This window comes from Coffea arabica, chromosome 9e (genome assembly GCF_036785885.1).
Source record: "Coffea arabica cultivar ET-39 chromosome 9e, Coffea Arabica ET-39 HiFi, whole genome shotgun sequence".
NCBI lineage: Eukaryota > Viridiplantae > Streptophyta > Magnoliopsida > Gentianales > Rubiaceae > Coffea > Coffea arabica.
Genome location: NC_092327.1, coordinates 22,031,029 through 22,052,204, shown reverse-complemented (window position 1 = coordinate 22,052,204; position 21,176 = coordinate 22,031,029). Strand labels below are relative to the sequence as shown.

At 41.8% G+C, this 21,176-nt stretch overlaps 1 protein-coding gene across 1 annotated transcript; it reads right to left on the bottom strand.

The window, feature by feature from the left end:
• Positions 1 to 8,588: 8,588 nt before the first annotated feature.
• Positions 8,589 to 20,729, bottom strand: LOC140014629 (uncharacterized). The gene is made up of 7 exons (XM_072065705.1): positions 19,487 to 20,729; positions 19,109 to 19,288; positions 18,713 to 19,055; positions 18,053 to 18,589; positions 16,120 to 17,261; positions 10,016 to 10,074; positions 8,589 to 9,098 (listed from the first exon to the last, which is right to left on the bottom strand). The coding sequence occupies exons 1-7, from the start codon at positions 20,727 to 20,729 to the stop codon at positions 8,589 to 8,591; spliced, it is 4,014 nt and encodes a 1,337-aa protein (XP_071921806.1).
• Positions 20,730 to 21,176: the final 447 nt, after the last annotated feature.

Below are 21,176 nucleotides of genomic sequence, written 5' to 3'. Positions count from 1 at the left end.
CTTTTTTTGACCAAAGGATTAAATATCAAAAATTGCACAAAATTCACCATTTTTCTCTCCTTGTGGCCGGTTCTCCTTGAGCAAAGAAGGAAGGAAATTATTCAACTTTCAAGCTTCCATATGCTTCAATCTTCTACAAACAAAAGCCTAGATTAGATTCTACTCCATAAAAACCTTTCTTCTAGTGATAGTAAGTGTATTAGTGAAGTTTGTTTGAAGCTCTAAGGTGGCCAACATCTCTCTCTCTCTTGCTACTTGGTAAGTGATGCTTGAACCCCCCTACTACACCTAATGATGGTTATATTATGCTTAGAAGTGGCTTGAGTGTTGGAAAATGTGATTTATTTCTTGATTTGAAGAGTTTTGGTGAAGTTTTCCATTTTATGATGAATTTTCTGGTTTCATATGATTTTGATGTTTTGGACTAGTATGATGGTTGGTAATAAGGGGCTTTGGCTCTAGTAGGTGTGAATTGTGGTTAAATGCAACCAATTTTGGATTTGGAATGAAATGTGAAAAGTTAGGGTTCATGAACCCCTAATCTGTCCGAAATTTTAGGTCATAGATAGAGGCCGAATTGGATTTTTCTCAAAACATGAAAGTTGTAGGTATTGATGAGTATGAAGTGCCTGCAAAATTTTAGGGCATTTGGAGTATTATAGAGTGAGTTATGCCGTTTTTACTGTTGCTGTTTTTGGTGAACAGAATGTCCGAACTGCGATAGGAATTGTCTGTTTTGACTGGAATTGGTTTGGATTCTATTGTTGGTGTCTTCTGATGAAATGTAGCTGGATATCTTAGATATCATATGCCTTTGGAATTTCGACATTTTGACCTGTATAAACTGAGTTGTGTTCATTACAGTTTTGTGTGTTTTGCAAACCTGTTTTGGTAATGCTGGCTTAGTTTTTGTCACATTTGACCTAGTTGTGCTAGGAACTGGACTGAGTGGCCTTCTACATTGTTGTAGCCCTGTTTCATAGCTTCGAAATGGTGGGTCTTACACCCCCATCCGATAACCGTAGTGAATTTGACGCCATTACCGCATAACAAGGTCAAAACAGTTTTTCTATTTGGGGCCAAGACTAATGCTACTTCTAATTTCTGGTTTGCTATCATGCTTAGTTATGTATACGAAACTCTATTGGGTTGTGATTGGCGTTGTTTTATGACTCGTTATCGAGTCTCATTGTATGTGTTATATGTTTTAGGACGTGACGGTAGCTCACGACGTCTTGGTGACCACGGTGTATGAAACACTACTTTCTTGCTTGGTGAGTATACTACTCACTTACTTGTTATAATGTGGCTTTGTGCTATGTGTATTTGATGCCTTGAAGGCTTAATTGGTTGTTGGAAGCGGTTGAGGTGAGGGTGTACTTGACCGCCCTCACCCCTTGTGATTTCCTTCATAGCTATTTACCGTTTTACTGAAATACTGCACTTGTTATATGAGATACTGAATTCCATTCATGGAAACTGATTTGGTGTCATTGGGGTGCATGTCCAATGGCTTTACTGTATCACTGAGCTCAACCCCGTTTGGTAGTCAATTGGATCGAGCCGGCGAGGGCTTGGTCGTGAAAATTGTCATGCCACGGGGACTGTACTGTGGAATCTTGTGGTAATGAGACCTTTGGTTCCGGTATACTCGAGTATTACCAAAATGACTGAATGGAGTGCGGGCCCGGTTGGGGTATGATAGTTGGACGGTTGGATGTAAGTGATGTCTACGGATGGTTACTCTTAGCATTGACGGAGGGTCAATGAGGTTGGTTGAAGAAATAAGCGTGGAAATGGGCTCTTGAGAGCCGTCTGTATCCTTTCACTGATTTGATTTACTTCTTATTGGCATACTTGCATTGAACGGTTGTTCTTATGTGATTTTAGATGCTTTGGTGGTGGTAACTCACTGAGCTTTAGCTCACTTTGTTCCATTTGTTTTCCTTACAGGAAAATGAACCCTTTTGGAAGTTGGTTGCCAAATTGAGCCATGTATATGCCATTTTGAATCGCTCTTGCATGAAACCCTAATGTATAGTGGGTTTATCTGTTGAATGGCAAACCAAACATGTATATCCATGATACATAGCTTTTGACATGCCAAGGTGGTTGTAAATATTGAATTGCAATGTATATATGCTTGGTTGATGTTTGGTTGACTTTCGGAATGATTTGGCTATCAAACGGCAAAAGAAAATTTTGAACGAAAAGGCTCTGGACTGAATCCGGATTCTGACGTGTCCTGCACTATTCATCTTCGGCGCAAAGTTTCATTTTTTTTTATTTTTATGATTTTGACTTGTTTGCGTGTAATGGTATGTTCCGGAACGTTATAGAACGACGTAAACTGTACCGTAGTCCTGGCGAGAGCTGGGCAGGCAGTCCGCTTACCCCTTTGGTTCGCCTTAGGGGAAGGTGGGGCTGTCACAATATAAAATCAGAAAAATCATGAATAAAATCAGAAATTTATCAAAATCCACTAAAAGTCATCAAATCTTCCACAAAATAACATTTTTACTTACCAGAAGTCATTAATAAACCATTATTAGAAACAAACAATGAATTTCTACACACCATACCTTGACACCTCAAGAAAGGTAGTAGCTTAGGTTTCTTTCTTCCAAAACAACTCCACCACCTTCTATAATCCTACCTAGCGAAGGATTTTTATGGAGTGATTTCAAGTTTTGGTGGTTGAATCACAAGATTTGTGCAAGAAATGGAAGAAGTAGTTGAAGCTTTCTCTTCTTTTCTCTCCTTAAGAGTTTCGGCCAAAAGGGTTGAAATGAAGATGAATTTTGGGTCAATTTTGGTATTTTGTAAAGTTGAAGTAAGATGGTCAAAGTCCAACTTGAATAGGAAAGTGACACATGTCACCTTTTAGGCTTAAAGTTATCCTTTTGTCTCTCCAATGTTAATCCATCTAGGTAACCTCTAATTACCTCTTAACACCTAGTAAATTAATCCCTGTATACAAAACTTAACCTAATTGGCTGGATTTGTGGAAAAATCGGCTCCTGTCGCCAGGGGGACCGTTAATTCTCATTAAGCATGTGCTATCTTCTATACCCATCTACACTCTGGCCGTCTCGGAGCTCCCGCGAGGTGTGATTAAGAGGATTGAAAAACTAATGTCCACTTTCCCTTGGGGAGAGGTTGAGGGACGTGACAAGCGTCATTGGAGAAAATGACAAGCATTGTGTAAGCCTACCCAAGAAAATGGCCTAGGCCTCCGTCGTTTACAGGATGTCCAGGATGCTTTTGGGTGCAAGCTATGGTGGAAAATACGCACTTCAGATACCTTGTGGACCAGATTTATGCGTGCGAAACATGTCGCAGTCACGGAGCATCTAACCACTGTTCCTGCCAGCCAGACAAGCTCAGCTGTTTGGAAGAGAATGTTGCGAGTTAGGGACTTCGTTGAGGAACATTCGCAAACCTTGATTAAGAATGGGAGTGCTTCCTTCTGGTATGACAACTGGATCGGCTCCGGTCCGTTGGGCAAGCATCGCTTGCACGTCCCCTCCCCGAACCTCTGCCTTCGGGATGTATTGCACGATAACATTTGGCACTTGGACCAGGTGAGCCTTTCCAGCGAGGAGATGTCGCGTATTCACCATTTACAGGTGCGGCTCAGTCTGGGAGCTGCTCCTGACTGCCTAATCTGGTGTCCTACTTCGCATGGGGGCTTCCAAATATCTTCTGCGTTGGAGAGCCTTTGTGATCACTCTCTCCCAATGCCTTCCCGCGTGTTGCTCTGGAATAAACGCATACCGCTGAAAGTTTCGGTATTCATGTTGAGACTGCTTAATTGCATTCTGCCTTTCCCTGACATTTTGCAGCGGTTGGGCTTTAATTTACCCTCCAAGTGCCCTTACTGCGAAAGTTCCGACACACTAGCCCATTGGTTTGTGGAATGTTCTTTGGCAACCCAAGTGTGGGGAAAGCTGGAACAATTGCTAGACATCCGGGCACCTTCTCATCATGATATCATACTGAAACTTCAAGGCTGGTGGAGCAACATTTCAGGTAAATCTGCCATGGCAAAGCTGTCACACATTGTCCCCTTATTTGTCTGCTGGGAACTTTGGAAGGCATGTAATCGGGCCATTTTCGATGCTACTACGCCGTTGGCAACTCATGTTGTGCGCCAGATCCTGCGTTTGATACATTTGGTGGCCCTTGCTCACCCTCTCTCCTTGGCATGCATGGATGATGACCGGCTTCTGAAACGGGGAGTTGTTCCTTTTCTTAAAAAGGCAAAATCTATGCAAGTCCTATCTCTTGCATGGGCTCCGCCTCCTGCAGTTTACGTCAAGCTCAATATTGATGGCTCTTCAAACGATAATCCTGGAAACGCTGGCGGGGGGGGGGCATTATACGCGATCAGCATGGCCACGTCCTTAGTGCTTTCTCCTCCTTTTACGGGTTTCGGACGAATATGCAAGCAGAGGCCATGGCTCTTCTTGAGGGTTTACATTTATGTATCTCCTTGGGTATGCAGTACATAAAGGTGGAACTGGATTCTCTTGTTCTACTAAATGTCATTAATGGGGAATGCAGGTGCCCCTGGCGCATTGATGAGATGATGGCTAGGGCTCGAGTAGCCCTTCGTCAAGCTTCCTTTGAATTAACACATTGCTACAGAGAAACCAATGCTGAAACTGATAGCCTTGCAAAATGGGCGGTTTCATCTGGCGACTCGAAGGTTTTTGATGCCCTCTCTCTTCCTACACTCACAACAGGCCTCTGTAAGCTAGACTCTAGGCAGTACCCCTACATTCGCTATGTAAGAGTGTGATCGCTCCAAACTTGTAAGGGTTTATTTCTAATAAAGCTTTGAGGGGTGGCGTCCCTCCCCCGGTTTGGGGTTTTTCCGAAAAAAAAAAAAAAACCTAATTGGCCGAATTTATCGCACTTAACGCACAAGCGGGTCCCACGTCTAATATACACTCCTAATATCTCATGAACTAACTTATACTAGAAAAATAATTTTAAAACTATATTTACTCATAAAAACTATTTAAAAATTTTTCATAATAAAGAAAATATAGAAAATGTGTGCAAATAAATAAAATAATGGCTAGAAAATAAGAAAATTTCGGGTTCTCACACTTTCTCCCCCTTAGAAAAATTTCGCCCTCGAAATTTCTTACCGTGATTCGTAAATAGATCAGGGTATTTCTTTTGCATCTCCTCTTCCACCTCCCAGGTCGCCTCCTCTACCCCGTGATTTTTTCACAAGATTTTCACTAAAGGGATTTGTTTATTTCTCAGCTCCTTAACTTTTCGGTCGAGTAGCTGTACAGGTTTCTCCTCGTAGGTGAGTGATTCGTCTATCTCAATCTCCTCCGGTTGTAAGATGTGAGTTGGGTCGGGGTAATACTTTTTGAGCATCGAGACATGGAAGACGTCATGGATTCGGGACAAACTTGACGGCAACTTGAGTCGGTACGCCACTTTTCCAACTCGTTGAAGAATCGTATAAGGTCCTATGAACCGAGGTTGAAGTTTCTTTCCTCTACTCGCAGTGACACTTCGTAGTGGCGTGATCTTAAGGAATACACGATCTCCAATTTCGAATTCCAAATCTTTCATTCGGTTGTCCGCGTAACTCTTTTGTCGGTTTTGAGCTGTTTGGAGTCTTTGACGTATTAACTTGACTTTTTCTTGAGCATCTTCCATCCATGGAATGGTTGTTGGATCGAGAACCTTCTTTTCGCCTACTTCATCCCAATAGATCGGTGATCGGCACTTCCTTCCGTAAAGCGCTTCGTATGGTGCCATTTGGATCGATGAGTGGTAACTATTATTGTAGGCAAACTCCACTAAGGTTATGTGTTGGCCCCAACTACCCCCAAAATCTAAGATGCAAGTTCTTAACATATCCTCAAGGGTCTGAATGGTTCACTCAGATTGCCCATCCGTCTGGGGGTTATAAGTGGTACTAAGGTTGAGTTTGGTCCTCAAGGTTTCTTGAAACTTTTGCCAAAATCTAGATGCAAAACAAGGATCTCTATCCGAAACGATACTCACAGGGACTCCGTGTAGCCTTACAATCTCATCCATATATAACTGAGCCAATTTGTCAATGGAATATTTCGTGTTTACCGGTAAGAAATGGGCCGATTTGGTTAACCGATTGACGATCACCCAAACGGCATCATATTCTCGTTGCGTTCGTGGCAAACCTGAAACGAAGTCCATTATTACGTTTTCCCACTTCTACTCGGGTATCTCAAGGGGTTGTAACAATCCAGATGATTTTTTATGTTCTGCCTTAACTTGCTGACAGATGAGACAAGTTTGCACGTATTGAGCAATTTTCCTTTTCATGTTGTCCCATCAATAGGCCCCTTTCAAGTCCTGATACATCTTACTACTACCCGGATAGATTATATACTTTGACCGATGAGCTTTCTCCAAGATTTCCCTTTTCAATACTTCATCTTTGGGTACCACCACTCGATTTTGATATCTCAAAACTCCCTCGGGACTTAGATTAAAATCAGGTGTTTCTCCCTTTTCCACTTTTTCCCCCCACTTCCGTACCATCGAATCTTCCTTCTGGGCCTCTTTAATTCTCTCCAGTAAAATGGATGTCACCCTAATGTTACCAAAAATCACCTTCTTATTGCCAAGACAAGGATTCCATTCACTAATTGATGTTAACAAGTCCCACTCCTTAATCATTAACCCCGCAACTTGAGCCTTTCGACTTAAAGCATCGGCCACTACGTTAGCTTTCCCTGGGTGGTAGTTGATGGTGCAATCGTAGTCCTCTAGAAATTCCATCGATCGCCGCTGCCTCATGTTCAATTCCTTTTGCGAGAAGAGGTATCTAAGACTCTTATGGTCAGAGTAAACTTCGAAAGTTGCCCCGTACAGATAGTGTCTTCACTTCTTCAGAGCAAAAACAACTGCAACTAACTCTAAGTCGTAGGTTAGGTAGTTCTACTCATGAGTTTTCAATTTCCTAGGGGCAAAAGATATCATATTCCTATTTTGCATCAGCACACACCCCAAACCTTCCCTCGAGGCATCAGTATAAATAGTAAAACAATCTATTCCGTTAGGTAGAGCTAGTATGGGAGCCATGGTTAATCTTCTCTTCAATTCTTGGAAACAAGCTTCACACCTAATATCCCACACAAAACGACCATTTTTCTTTGTCAGGTCGGTTAAAGGGCCAGCAAGTCTAGAAAAGTCCTTAATAAAACGTCTATAGTACCCAGCCAACCCTAGAAAGCTACGAATCTCAGTGGGATTTTCTGGCCTCTTCCATTCCGTCACTGCCTCTACTTTCGCCGGGTCAACAGAGACTCTTGTGAAATTACATGCCCTAAGAAAGAAATCTTCTCCAGCCAAAACTCACTCTTACTAAATTTTGCGTACAATTGATGCTCTCTCAGGGTTTGTAAGACAATTCGTAGATGTTGCTCATGCTCCTCTCGGGTTTTTGAATAAACCAAAATGTCATCGATAAACACAATGACAAATCGGTCCAGGCAGGGTTTAAAAATTCTATGCATCAAATCCATAAAAGCAGTAGGAGCATTGGTTAGTCCAAAGGGCATGACTGCGAATTCAAAATGCCCGTATCTAGAATTGAAGACAGTCTTTGGTATGTCCTCCTTCCTAATCAACAATTGATAGTATCCCTGTCGGAGGTCTAACTTCGAGAAGACCACTACTCCTTGCAACTGGTCAAACAATTCATCGAGATGGGGCAGTGGGTATTTATTCTTAATCGTTACATTATTCAAACCCCGGTAGTCTATACACATCCGTAAACTTCCATCCTTTTTGTTCACAAACAACACAGGGGCTCCCCACGGAGATCCACTCTCACGGATAAACCCTCGTTCCAAAAGGTCTTGCAACTGTAACTTTAACTCCCTAAGTTTGGCTAGGGCCATCCGATATGGGGTCTTAGAGATAGGTGATGTTCCTGGTAACAAAACAATTTTGAATTCTATCTCTCTCTCCGGAGGTAGGGTTACTAATTCGTCAGGAAACACGTCTGGATATTCCTTCACCACGTGTACATCTTCTACCTTTAGTTTATTGGTGGGGGTATTGATTAGAAAAGCTAAGAACCCTTGTGCCCCTCTACTCAGCAATTTTCTAGCCCGAATACCCGAGATCAAAGCAGATGAGGCTAACCTACCCCTTGTGTCTAACCTTAAGGTCACCTCCCCGGGAATACGAAATTCTACTATTTTCCTCTTACAATCGAGTTGGGCGTTATACCGAGCTAACCAATCCTTGCCAAGAATTACATCATAACCCTTAATGGACAAGCTTATTAAGTCCCCTAACAATTTCCTCTCTCCTACCCAAACTTCACAATTCTTATAAACCATATTAGTGAGCAAATGGTGTTCCCCCGTAGGAGTACTGATTTCAAGGTCATAAGGTAAACTAGCAGGTTTTATATCAATACAACACATGAAATCGGGGTTGACAAATGAATGAGTAGCACTTGGATCTACTAAAACTTTCGCAAATCGGTGGAATACAGGGATCGTACCTTCTACGACCTCAGAAGAGTCAGGGACCTGTTGTGGCTCTAGCGAGTACACTCAAGCCGACATCTTAGGCTTGGTCCCTTCCACTTTAGCCGATCCAGAATTGGTCCTCGTCGGTTGCTGGCTTCCCTTTCCATCTCGTGAAAGAACCGGGCAATTGGCTATTTGGTGGTCTGCACTCCCACAGCGCAAACACTTTCTTTCTTTCCTCCGGCAATTATCCTCCGTGTGGTTTAGCTTTCCACAATACCCGCAAGGGCCGCGAGATGCAGAAACAGAACCTCCTTGGGAACCTCCCCTTTGGCCTCGCCCCAATTGGCCGCCTCTTGACGGGGCCCCTCTCCACTTTCTAGGCTGCCTTCCTCCTCCGGTCCCCATTCCAAACTTGGGAGGGGTACCTTTATTCCCCTGCCCCGAACTACAGCCAGGAAAGCCTCGCTTCTTGTCTTGGAAATTCCTCACTTGTAGCCTGGCACTTTCCACTCGTTGAGCCTTCTCCACGACCTCACTAAAAGCATTAATTTGGGTTACAGCTAGGTCCTTCTGGATCTCCACATTCAGGCCCTGAACAAAACAACTTATTCTTCGCTGTTCGAGTGAATTGGCTCTCATACTCGGCTACGGTCTGGGTCCCCTGGCGGAGCCGAATAAACTCGTCTTCTTTGCTGATACGAATCTCGTTGGTGAGAAGATTCGCGACCCAAGATCACTTGTTGGATTTGAATTCGAACGCAAGAAACGGTGGCAGCGGAAACCCTACGACTCCTCTAATCCCCGTGACTACGAACTTGTTGATATTATCTCAACCTGTAATCAAACGAATTAGCGAACCTCAGGCAAGTATAGAAAGCGCCACAATTCAAGTGTGGTTCTTGAATTGATAAGCCAAACAAGAACACTAGAGTAAAACTCTAAGTTGTTCAAGGGTTGCTCAAAAGCTATGGAGAAAATTCTCAAACTAGGTTTTCTGATAAAAGTCCCCTTTTGTGGGAGTAATGGGGTGCCTTATATAGGCTACAAGTAAACCCTAAACTAGTAAGGAAAAGGAACTAAAGGTGTGCTAATATGGGCCCTCGATGAGTCGGGCCTCATGTGGGCTTTCCCTCCAAGGCAGCTCACCTTAACAAATAATGATGACTAAAAAGCAATCTTACCCTTGGCATTTCTGTGTGCATCATGCACTTAGCCAATTATTCAATCTAATTAACGAATGTGGAATTAAATGACTATAATGCGAATCTCGCTAACTAGGGTTTGGTAAGACCCTAATACTCAGGTGTAGCTTCAATGCTCAATACCGGACTGCGATCACCTTCACTTGAGTGTATGAATCCTTCAAAGAACTTGTGTATGGCCTGAATAAGTACACTGAGTTGCTCACGAAGTCTCTTTGCTCGAGCTCTAGTAATGGATCCACTTGGAGCTTGCACGTGATCCTCAACCCCTTGATCACTCGAGCCATTTTAGACGTGGTCACGTACTATGATGCTACCATTCCCCTCCTCTTGAGAAGGATTTGCCCTCAAATCAAAAGCATCATCTACATCAAAAAGGACTAAGTCAGAAACATTAAATGTAGCACTAACGCCATACTCACCAGGAAGATCAAGTTTGTAGGCGTTGTCATTGATGCGCTCCAACACTTGAAAGGGTCCATCACCCCGTGGTTGTAATTTGTTTCTGTGACAGCCCCACCTCCCCCTAAGGCGAACCAAAGGGTTCGGCGGGCCGCCTGCCCAGCTCTCGCCGGGACTCAGTCGTTCACTCACACAAATCAGAAATAGAACCACAAGAAAGAGCAAAACGAGGATCCAAAACTTAAAACAAAGCTTATATACATTGCTATCTTAGAAAGAAGTACAACCGTCGAGAATACAAAAGTTCTCAAGTCACCATACAACCAACCCGTGCCAAGCACTAGGGCGAGAACTAAAACAAAACCAAAACTAGACCCAGCCAGTCGATACAGAGCTCTCGCCCTTGCTCACCTTCCCCTGTTAAGGAAAACAAAACTAAAGGGATGAGCTAAAAGCTCAGTGAGGTTCCGAACATAGAATCAAGCCATAAATCAAACATAAGTCAAGAAACTTTTACAACATGTACAATAAACCATACATGAAAAGGATACGTTCGTTCGTTCATTCGTTCGTTCGTTCGTTCTCCTGTCATTCCCCTTTCCTTCATTCATTTGAAAATGCATTTTTCGTTTATACATAAAACCCTCATTCGTTCGTTCGTTCGTTCATTTCATTCACCCTTTCCTGGACATTGGCCAGGCTCCACCAACCTCCACCAACCTACAAGGTAATACTCGAGTATACCAAACGTTCACCCAGGTCACCATATCGCCCGACCGAGTCCGCTTCTGGCTCGAGTAGATCGGTAACAAGGGGCAGTGGCCAGTTCAACCAAAAGGCTTACATTCATGCACAAGTAACATTTCAATCGTTCAATCATTGAAAAGTTCACTGATGTGCGACGGATCTAGACGAACACCAAGTTGAGTGGGTTTGCGGAACTTTGACCCTTCTAGAATCACGAGCCACGAACTAAGGATAATCCTTAACCCAAGACTAGCAAATTTAGTGAACCAAAAGTATAGATAGAAGAACGCCACAATCAAGGAGACTACTTGATTGATAAGTTCGATGAACAGCTTGAGATTAATTCTCAAGTATTCAAAGGAAATTCTCTTGAGGCAAGAGAGAGTGAATAAACTCACGAATATTTTATAAAAATCTGAATTGTCCTTTAATGAATGAAAACCTAGGCTATATATAGCCTTACAACTTGAAAACCTAAAGTGACTTGAAAACCCTAACTCGGCTAGGCTAGGCCTTTGGCCCGATTCCACTACTCAAATCCACTATCTAATGGTCAGCTTATAATCGATCCAATGAAAGCTTTAAGCTGGCCCAACATAACCCAATAAAAGCTAATTAACCAACTTAAGTTATAGTGAGCCTAGACTCTATAAATCGGATCCAACTCAACATGAGGTCTTGGACCGAATTTATTCATAGCAAATAAAATAGAAATCTCGAAAATAAACTACTAACTATTACTAAAAGATTCAATCTCTTGCAGCCCAAAACATGGCCCATAAGCGGCCCATATTTCGTATCATTCCCCTCCTCTTAAAAAAAGATTTTTCCTCAAATCGTGTTTGGAAATGAATGGTACTACAAGAGTTGGCAGTATGAAACTTCAAATCTCCACATATTGGCTCTCTTAGAATGGATGATACTTGCATACGTCATGATTATTGTAATTCGGTGCACATGTCTCTTGGTTAGCTTGAAAATGCTCACAATCCGCCATGGGAAACTCAAGGCTTTGCTCCAACCACTCCAAAGCTCTCTAATCAGCATTGTGTCATGAATGGTCGAATTTGGACCTACACAATAAATCACACGATTAGGATTTGTAGGTATAAAATTACTTGACAGCTTACCATTCACATTCACAAGATAAGGATCTTCATAGTGATGCTCAATCAGGCTAGGAAAGTCTCGGACATGATTGTGCAAAGTTACAAAATTCATTGCAAGTTGTTGTGGGTATGGCCTATCTTGCACAAATGGAACAAGATCGAGATAGGTAGCTTTTGAACCCTCAAATTGAAGAATAAAACCAGGTTGAAAGGAATCAGAATTTGGACCAATGAGGAAAGGATTGTCACCAACAAAATAAGAAGGAAATGTATAACAAGTTTCAAGTGTAGAAACTCCCTTTGAAACTTCATTATTCCTCCCAACAAGCAAATCAGGCTCATGGTTGACGTTGAACATTAGTGGATGACAAAGAGAGACAACACCTAAGGTGCAAACTCCATGAAAAGTTTGATATTCACCAATGGATTTAGGCATAGAACATGCCAAGATCAACTCAATTTTTCCTTGCTTAACCTGCATAAAAGTAGAAACACTAAACAAAGTAGAGTCAAGATCGTTAGAAAAAACATATGATCTCACATCCTTTCTCACAATCAGCTTACTCTTAGAATTTTTAATCTCTTTTTCATGCTCAGTAGCTGACTTTTTCCCCTCATTATTCTCAACCTCTTTCTCCTTTTCAATCCTCCAATAACTATCAAAACATGTATCAAGATTTTGAGACTTCAAGATTACTTTCAAGAAACTCAAGAATCCCTAGATTATTGTAGTTCCTCTTCAAGATTCCAACCCCAAACAAGTTTAACCACAAAAATCAGTTTAGGAAATTAATGAAAACAACTTGGTGGAATAAACTAAAGTTTGGACAGATTTGGCAAGAAACTTGCACCCAAGGAAACCCTAGTTGCAAGTGAAAACACTAGCCGTCGCAGAATTTTTTTTTTTTTTTGTTTGATATTTAAACAGAATATGCAACGAACAAAACACGGCTACACTTGAAGGCAGGCTTCTAGACAGAATCACACAACAAGTAATGCACGAAGTGGACACGAAGCAAAAGAAATCAAAGAGTGACTCAACAAGACAACAAAGGCGGACAAAATTTTTTTTTTTTTTTTGTAATAACAATCGGACTCGACACAAAGGAAGACACGACCAGAATTGCAAAATAAAATTGACTAGAAAGCTTACGAACAAACTCAACGGGATATACTTGATGTCGTCGACTAGCTCTGGATACCAACTGATGTGCGACGGATCTAGACGAACACCAAGTTGAGTGGGTTTGCGGAACTTTGACCCTTCTAGAATCACGAGCCACGAACTAAGGATAATCCTTAACCCAAGACTAGCAAATTTAGTGAACCAAAAGTATAGATAGAAGAACGCCACAATCAAGGAGACTACTTGATTGATAAGTTCGATGAACAGCTTGAGATTAATTCTCAAGTATTCAAAGAAAATTCTCTTGAGGCAAGAGAGAGTGAATAAACTCACGAATATTTTATAAAAATCTGAATTGTCCTTTAATGAATGAAAACCTAGGCTATATATAGCCTTACAACTTGAAAACCTAAAGTGACTTGAAAATCCTAACTCGGCTAGGCTAGGCCTTTGGCCCGATTCCACTACTCAAATCCACTATCTAATGGTCAGCTTATAATCGATCCAATGAAAGCTTTAAGCTGGCCTAACATAACCCAATAAAAGCTAATTAACCAACTTAAGTTATAGTGAGCCTAGACTCTATAAATCGGATCCAACTCAACATGAGGTCTTGGACCGAATTTATTCATAGCAAATAAAATAGAAATCTCGAAAATAAACTACTAACTATTACTAAAAGATTCAATCTCTTGCAGCCCAAAACATGGCCCATAAGCGGCCCATATTTCGTATCATTCACAATCATTTAGGCTGAGTGCGATAAAGTACACACTTGCCTAGAAAACTCATTTTGGCTACTCATTGAAAGCGTTTAACATGTTATCAGTCATATATACAAGCCATATAATCAAGAAACATAACAAACAAGGATCTTACCCTCAGTCACCGAGAAAACCTATGATTCAACGAGAAAGAATATTACAATTCATCTAGCAAAACAAGTAAGTGGAATCAAGGAACTCGACTAGTTACGAGTAAAACGGATAAAAGTGGAATCAAGGTGTCATAAACCAAACTCAAAGGGTTATAAGGTTCAAAATCGATATACATTCAAGTAGGTATTATAGCCTACATGTTTTGACTGAGAAAACCTTAGGCCATACCTCTATATTTTGGTATGAAGTAGTAACTATTCAAATGGAAGAGGTATCATGTTTTAAGATGGAAAATGGGCATAGTATTTGCCAAATGAAAATATACAAGTTGAAATAGAAACTTAGCCCTCGAGCGAAAATTTGGGCAGCACGCCCTTTGTATTTTCCTATTTCCAGCCATTTATGGCTTCATTATTTTTCTCATCCAGTCCCAAAGTCACACACAAAATAAGTTCATTCAATAGCCGTTCAGTAAGCTCCAAATAGTACAAGTACAATTCAAGCTAGGGAAAAGTCCGGAAATGAAAGTTAAGCTCTAACCATAAAAACAGTTTTTGACATCATTTTGCGGTTTTGGCACCATTGGCACTACGATTATCGGATGGAGGTGCAAGATACACCGTTTCGAAGCTAAGAGATAGGGCTAAAATGTTAAAGAAGGCTACTCAGACCATTTTCTAGTTCAATCAGGTCAAAAAATCAATATACTAAACCAGAACCGTAAAAACAGGTTCACCAACCGCATTCTGGTTCAAACATCATAAGTCAGGCTATCTAAGTCCAAATCAAGTGATTCCAAAGCCATCTGAAAGCTACGATACAAGGATACAATTCTTCAGAAGACATTAACAACCAAATCAGAAGCATTCCCAACCAAAATAACCAATTACAGACGCAAATATCAAATTCGGGTAGAAACAGGACAGCAGGGGTATTTCAGTCTTTTTACAAGTTACGTTGCTCCGATTGACCTGTAATTTTTTAGGCATCTATAAATCATCATTATATACAACTTTCATGTTTTGAGCTAAGGCCAATTCGGACTCTAACTAGGTGGAAATAAAACCGGACAGAATAGAGCTGAAATTTTCCAGAAACCTGGAATTTTGGGATTCAATGCAACCTTTCTTGATTTCTTGCTCCAATCATCACCAAAACCACTTATATAAGCTTAAATACCACATATGTCATCCATATAGCAAGGATAGGCAGCAAATATCTCAAACCCTAACTCACATAAATCACCTTTAAATCCTCATAACAACTTGTATCACCACTAATCCAACCAAAACATGAATTATATAACATCTTAATCAAAAATAAAAGAACCAAAGCTATGGGTTGGACCTTATACCTCAACAAAAGAAGCTTGCAAGAGTAATACTTCACCTCCTCTTGGAATTTTTGGTTCCCTTAGCTTCCCAAGCTTCCAAACTAATGATTAATCGGTTTCATTTTTTCTTGTTTTCACTCAATCAAGCTCAAACCAAGATTGATTGAAGTTTCCTTTTCTCTTGTTTTTCCTCCCTCAACTCACGGCTGATATGTAGAAATAATGGAGGAAATAGGTTGGTTTTTGGTGATAAATATGGTGTAAATTAGTTAGTCAACCATCCAATGAAATACCGCCACTTGTCGCCACCAATCCCATTCATTTTTTCCCTTCTCTCTCTTGGCATTTAAAGTCAACAATTGTGGCCGATGTATGAGATATTTTGAGGGTTAATTAGCTGTAATAAAATGAGAAGATTAAGGTAATAAAGTAGGGATCAAGTGGTGTGTTCAAATGGTAGTGCACGGTTCACGTCGGTTCGCACCGTTTTTCTTTAATTCACGCGTACTAGGGTTTTTACTTCCTATTCACTAACTTTTTATCATTGCTTCAATCACATATTATTTCTCACCTAAAAGTCACTCTTAAGCACCAAATTTGATCCTTACTCCATACCGGATAATTACACTACGGATACACGAAAAACCCTATTTCACTTCGAATTGAAATCGGAAAGGAAAACCCGAATTTCCTATGATCATTGGCACTTTTTCTAGGGTGATTGAGTAGAAGATAGTATAATTTAATAATTTCCAAGTAATTTTCAAATAAAAGGAAATTTTCAAGAAATATGTAAGGAATTTGCAAGTCCTCACAGTTTCTCCTGTGAACAGGAAAACGTTCCTTGCGCATGTGTAACCACACCCAATCTCCAGGTTCAAGAATCAACTTTTGGCGACCCTTGTTAGCTTGCTTGACATATTGAGCAGTTCTCCTCTCAATGTTTGCCTTGACTTTCTCATGCAGTTGCTTAACGAACTCTGCACGTTGTTTACCATCCAAATGTGCGCGCTCATTACTAGGTAATGGCACTAGATCAAGTGGTGTTAGCGGATTAAAACTATAAACACATTCAAATGGAGAGAAACCAGTAGTAGAATGGATAGCCCTATTATAAGCGAACTCAACATGAGGTAAACACTCTTCCCATGATTTCAAGTTCTTTTTGATGATGGCACGCAACAAAGTACCTAATGTACGGTTCACCACCTCAGTTTGGCCATCAGTTTGGGGGTGACTAGCAGTAGAGAATAGCAATTTGGTGCCTAACTTAGACCAGAGTGTCTTCCAAAAGTAGCTTAGAAATTTAACATCTCTATCAGATACAATGGTCCTAGGAATGCCATGCAATCTCACAATCTCTTTAAAGAATAAGTTAGCAATATGAGATGCATCATCCGTTTTATGACAAGCAATGAAGTGTGTCATTTTAGAGAACCTATCCACTACCACATAAATGGAGTCATGGCCATACTTGGATCTAGGCAAACCAAGTATAAAATCCATAGAAATATCTACCCATGGTGCACTAGAAATAGGTAATGGGGTGTAAAGGCCATACGGGTGTACCTTGGATTTAGCTTTCTTACAAGCTAAGCACCGATCTACCACCCGTGCAACATCTCTCCTCATGTGCGGCCAATAGAAGTGTTCCTGCAGCATGGCAAGAGTCTTATCAACCCCAAAGTGTCCCATAAGTCCACCTGAGTGGGATTCCCTTACCAAGAGTTCTCGGAGTGATCCATGTGGGACGCAAAGCCGATTGGCACAAAACAAGTAACCATCGGAAATGAAGAACTTACCTTGCCCAGTGTGTTTGCAAGAAGTGTAAAGCTCACCGAAGTCACTATCTTGGGTATAGAGCTCTTTAATCAGTTCAAACCCTAGCAACTTAGCATCTAAGGAGGTGAGTAGAGAGTACCTTCGGGAGAGTGCATCTGTAAGGATCGAAGACAACCTAAGAGGGGGGTGAATTAGGCTTTCAAAGAACTGCTAAGATATAGTCCACTTTTTTCACAGATTACCTTTCTTTTCTCAAATACCTCTCAATGAACGAGATAGCACAAGAGCACAGATATTCGTGAGATGAAGAGAAGAATAGTTTATGTAGAAAAGCAGAATTGTCACTACCCTCATGAATTTCTCTTAGCTTATCCCACATTTCTTTGGCAGATTTGCACCCTTTTACTCTAATTGACTCATTTGAGTCTAAGGCACTATAAAGAACATTCATGGCTTTAGCATTCAATGTGAGATTGGTTCTATCTTGAGCATTCATCTCAGCTCTCGTTTTTGGCCGCAACAACCCTGTTTCTGCATCAAGAAAGTTAGCATCATGCGGTCCTTCATTCACAATAAACCACAGCTCAATATCAATGGATTGCAAGAAGATAATCATTCTTTCTTTCCAACTAACATAATTGGAACCAGTAAACATGGGAGGCCTAGTAACAGATTGCCCCTCAACAAACATAGCATGACTGGTTGTCATCTTTACTCCAAGCGGCTTGAGCTTAATCTCTAGGAGACCAAGCTCTGATACCAGCATCCGCAACCACATTAGACTTACCAGCCTTGTATTTAATCACGTACGGAAAGGACTCCACGAATGCAATCCACCTTGCATACTTCTTGCTCAAGGTGTGCTCGGCCTTAAGGTACTTAAGGGACTCATGATTGGTATGTATCACGAACTCCTTAGGTCTTAAATAGTGCTACCACACTTGTAGTACTCGAATGAGGGCGTACAACTCTTTATCATAAGTTGAGTAGTTCAATGCAGCCCCATTGAGTTTCTCACTAAAGTAGGCAATAGGCCTTCCACCTTGGTTCAACACAGCTCCAACTCCAATACTTGAAGCATCACAATCAATTTCAAATGTCTTAGAAAAGTCAGGTAAAACAAGTACAGGTGCGTGTGTGAGTTGGTGCTTTAAAGCACGGAAAGCCTGTTCTTGAGATTCTCCCCAATGGAAGTTCTCATTCTTCTTGATCAACTCGGTCAGGGGGGCAGCAATCGTGCTAAAGTCCCTCATGAATCTCCTATAGAAACCCGCAAGGCCATGGAAGCTTCGAACATCGCCCATAGACCTTGGTGTTGGCCACTCTTGAATAGCTTTCACCTTTTGATCATCCACCTTCATTCCCTGCGCACTTATAACAAACCCTAGAAACACAAGCTCATTAGTGCAAAAATTGCACTTCTTGAGATTGGCATAGAGCTTCTCTCTTTGAAGTACATCCATAACAGCCCTAATATGCTCTAGGTGTTCATCATAAGATTTGCTATAAATTAGGATATTGTCAAAATAAACTACCACAAATTTCCCTAAGAATGGACGCAGAACATGGTTCATTAACCTCATGAAGGTACTAGGTGCATTAGTCAGCCCAAAAGGCATCACTAACCACTCATACAATCCATACTTAGTTTTGAAGGCAGTTTTCCATTCATCCCCCTCCTTAATCCTAATTTGATGGTACCCACTTTTGAGATCAATTTTGGTAAAGAACACAGCCCCATGTAACTCATCAAGCATGTCATCTAAGCAGGGTATAGGGTGACGATACTTTACCGTGATGGCATTTACGGCTCTACAATCGGTGCACATTCTCCACGTACCATCTTTCTTGGGCACCAGAATGACTGGAACAGCACACGGGCTTAAGCTCTCACGTGCCCATCCTTTGCCAAGCAACTCATCCACTTGCCTTTGCAACTCCTTAGTCTCCTCCGGGTTGCTCTTGTAAGCTGGTCGATTTGGCAATGAAGCCCAGGGATGAAATCAATTTGATGCTCAATGCCTCTAAGTGGCGGCAATCCACTTGGCACATCCTCAGGGAAGACATCAGCATACTCCTGTAAAAGAGACTTAACCTCGAGAGGTATGTCAATATCAAGTTCATGCACATTCAGAGCTACTTCTTTGCTAACAAGCATAAGAAGTGGCTGCTCATCTCTCATTAACTTCCTCACTTTCTTGGCTTTTATCAGGAGCATTTGTTTTCCCTCAGGTTTTACCTCACTTGCTGAGCTATCTATAGACTTTTTTCTCTCTTTTTTTGCCTCGGCTCTCTCATTTTCTTTTCTTTTTGCACTATACTTCTCAAACTCTTGTTGCAATTTCAATTGGTCCTCATGCACTTGTTTGGGGGAAAGGGGAGCTAGTGTGACTTTCTTACTGTTGTACAAGAAACTATACTTATTAGTCACACCATCAAAAGTCACCTGTCTGTCAAACTGCCAAGGCCTACCTAGTATAATGTGACTAGCCTGCATAGGAACTACATCACATAATACTTCATCAGAATATTTATGGATTTGGAAGGATATAAGAACCTGCTTGGTTACTCGAACCTCCCCAGAGTTGTTGAGCCATTGGAGTTTGTAGGGTCGCGGGTGATCCCTTGTAGGCAACTTCAAGTTGTCCACCATGAGTGAACTAGCTACATTTGTGCAGCTCCCACTATCAATAATCACACTACAAAGTGCTTGGTTGACGAAGCACCTGGTGTAGAAGATGTTCTCCCGTTGAAGCTCGTCCTCCTTAACACGTGCAGTTAATGCTCTCCTTGCAACCAATGCAGACCCAAAATGACCCTCGGGTGCACTAAACTCCTCTTCATTTGGTGATTCCCCATCATTACCTCCGTCAAGAGGTAGTATGCCTTCGTACTCGGCTTCGTCCTCACTCACGATCTCACCATTTTGCATCATAATCATAGTCCTTTGATTGGGACATTGACTAGCAATATGGCCTCTACCTTGGCATTTGAAGCATCGAGTATCACGAGCTCTAGTTTGTACCCTAGGCTCCTCAAATTTTGGAGTAGAAGAGGGCGGCTTACTAATACTAGGGTTGCCCACCTTACCTCCCTCGAATCTCGGCTTTGGTGTAGGAGCATTTGGTGAAGGCCGAGAATCATTCCTTGGTTGGAATGGGCGGTTGGTAGAGTAGGTGGTATTGCCGAAATTTGATCGAGTGGTACCCCTCCTCTTGAGCCTTTGCTCGACCTTAATAGCCTTGTCTACAAGCTCATGCAACTCCATATAATGTTGAAGTTCCACTCGTTCAGCAATATCGGGTCGTAACTCGCTCAAGAATCTCGCCATGGTGGCTTCAGGATCCTCCTGTACATCCGCTCTAAGCATCAGGATCTCCATCTCCTTGTGGTACTCATCCACACTCCGGTTGCCCTGGACTAAGGTTTGTAACCGGTGGTATAAATCCCTAGTGTAACGTCCAGGTACAAAGCGGGTGCGCATCATGGCTCGAAGCTCGGGCCATGGAATGAGCTCAGGTAGCCCATTTCTCCTTCTAGACTTCTTGATTTGGTCCCACCAAACCACAGCGTACTCAGTGAATTCCATGGTGGCCAATTGCACCTTTTGCACCTCGGTGTAGTTTTGGCAAGAAAAGACCATTTCGATCTTGGATAACCATTCGAGAAAGGCCTCGGGATCGGACCGTCCTTTGAACTCAGGGATTGCATCTTGATTCCCTTGAATACATCGATAGGTCCAGTCTGGTTCCTTTGCCTTGGTCGAATTCGAGGTTCCTCATCATCATCATCATTATTGGAACCATTGGACGACTCCTCCACGTCCCTTCGCCTTCGCATGGACTTAGAGGTTTTTGGTGTTCCAGACGCTCGGAGTTGCAGCAACTCATCTTGAATGGGTTCTAGCATGCGTTGGAAATGCCTCTCCATTTGCTCCATCATCTGTTCAAAGTTCATGGGACGGGATACTCCTTCGTTTCCACTAGACATGGAGTCTCAAGTGTACCTGCAAGGGTTAATAGCAAAGAAAAGTAAATAGGGGAAAAAGTAACTTTTTTTTGGTCTCACTTCGCTCCCTGAGTGTATACTC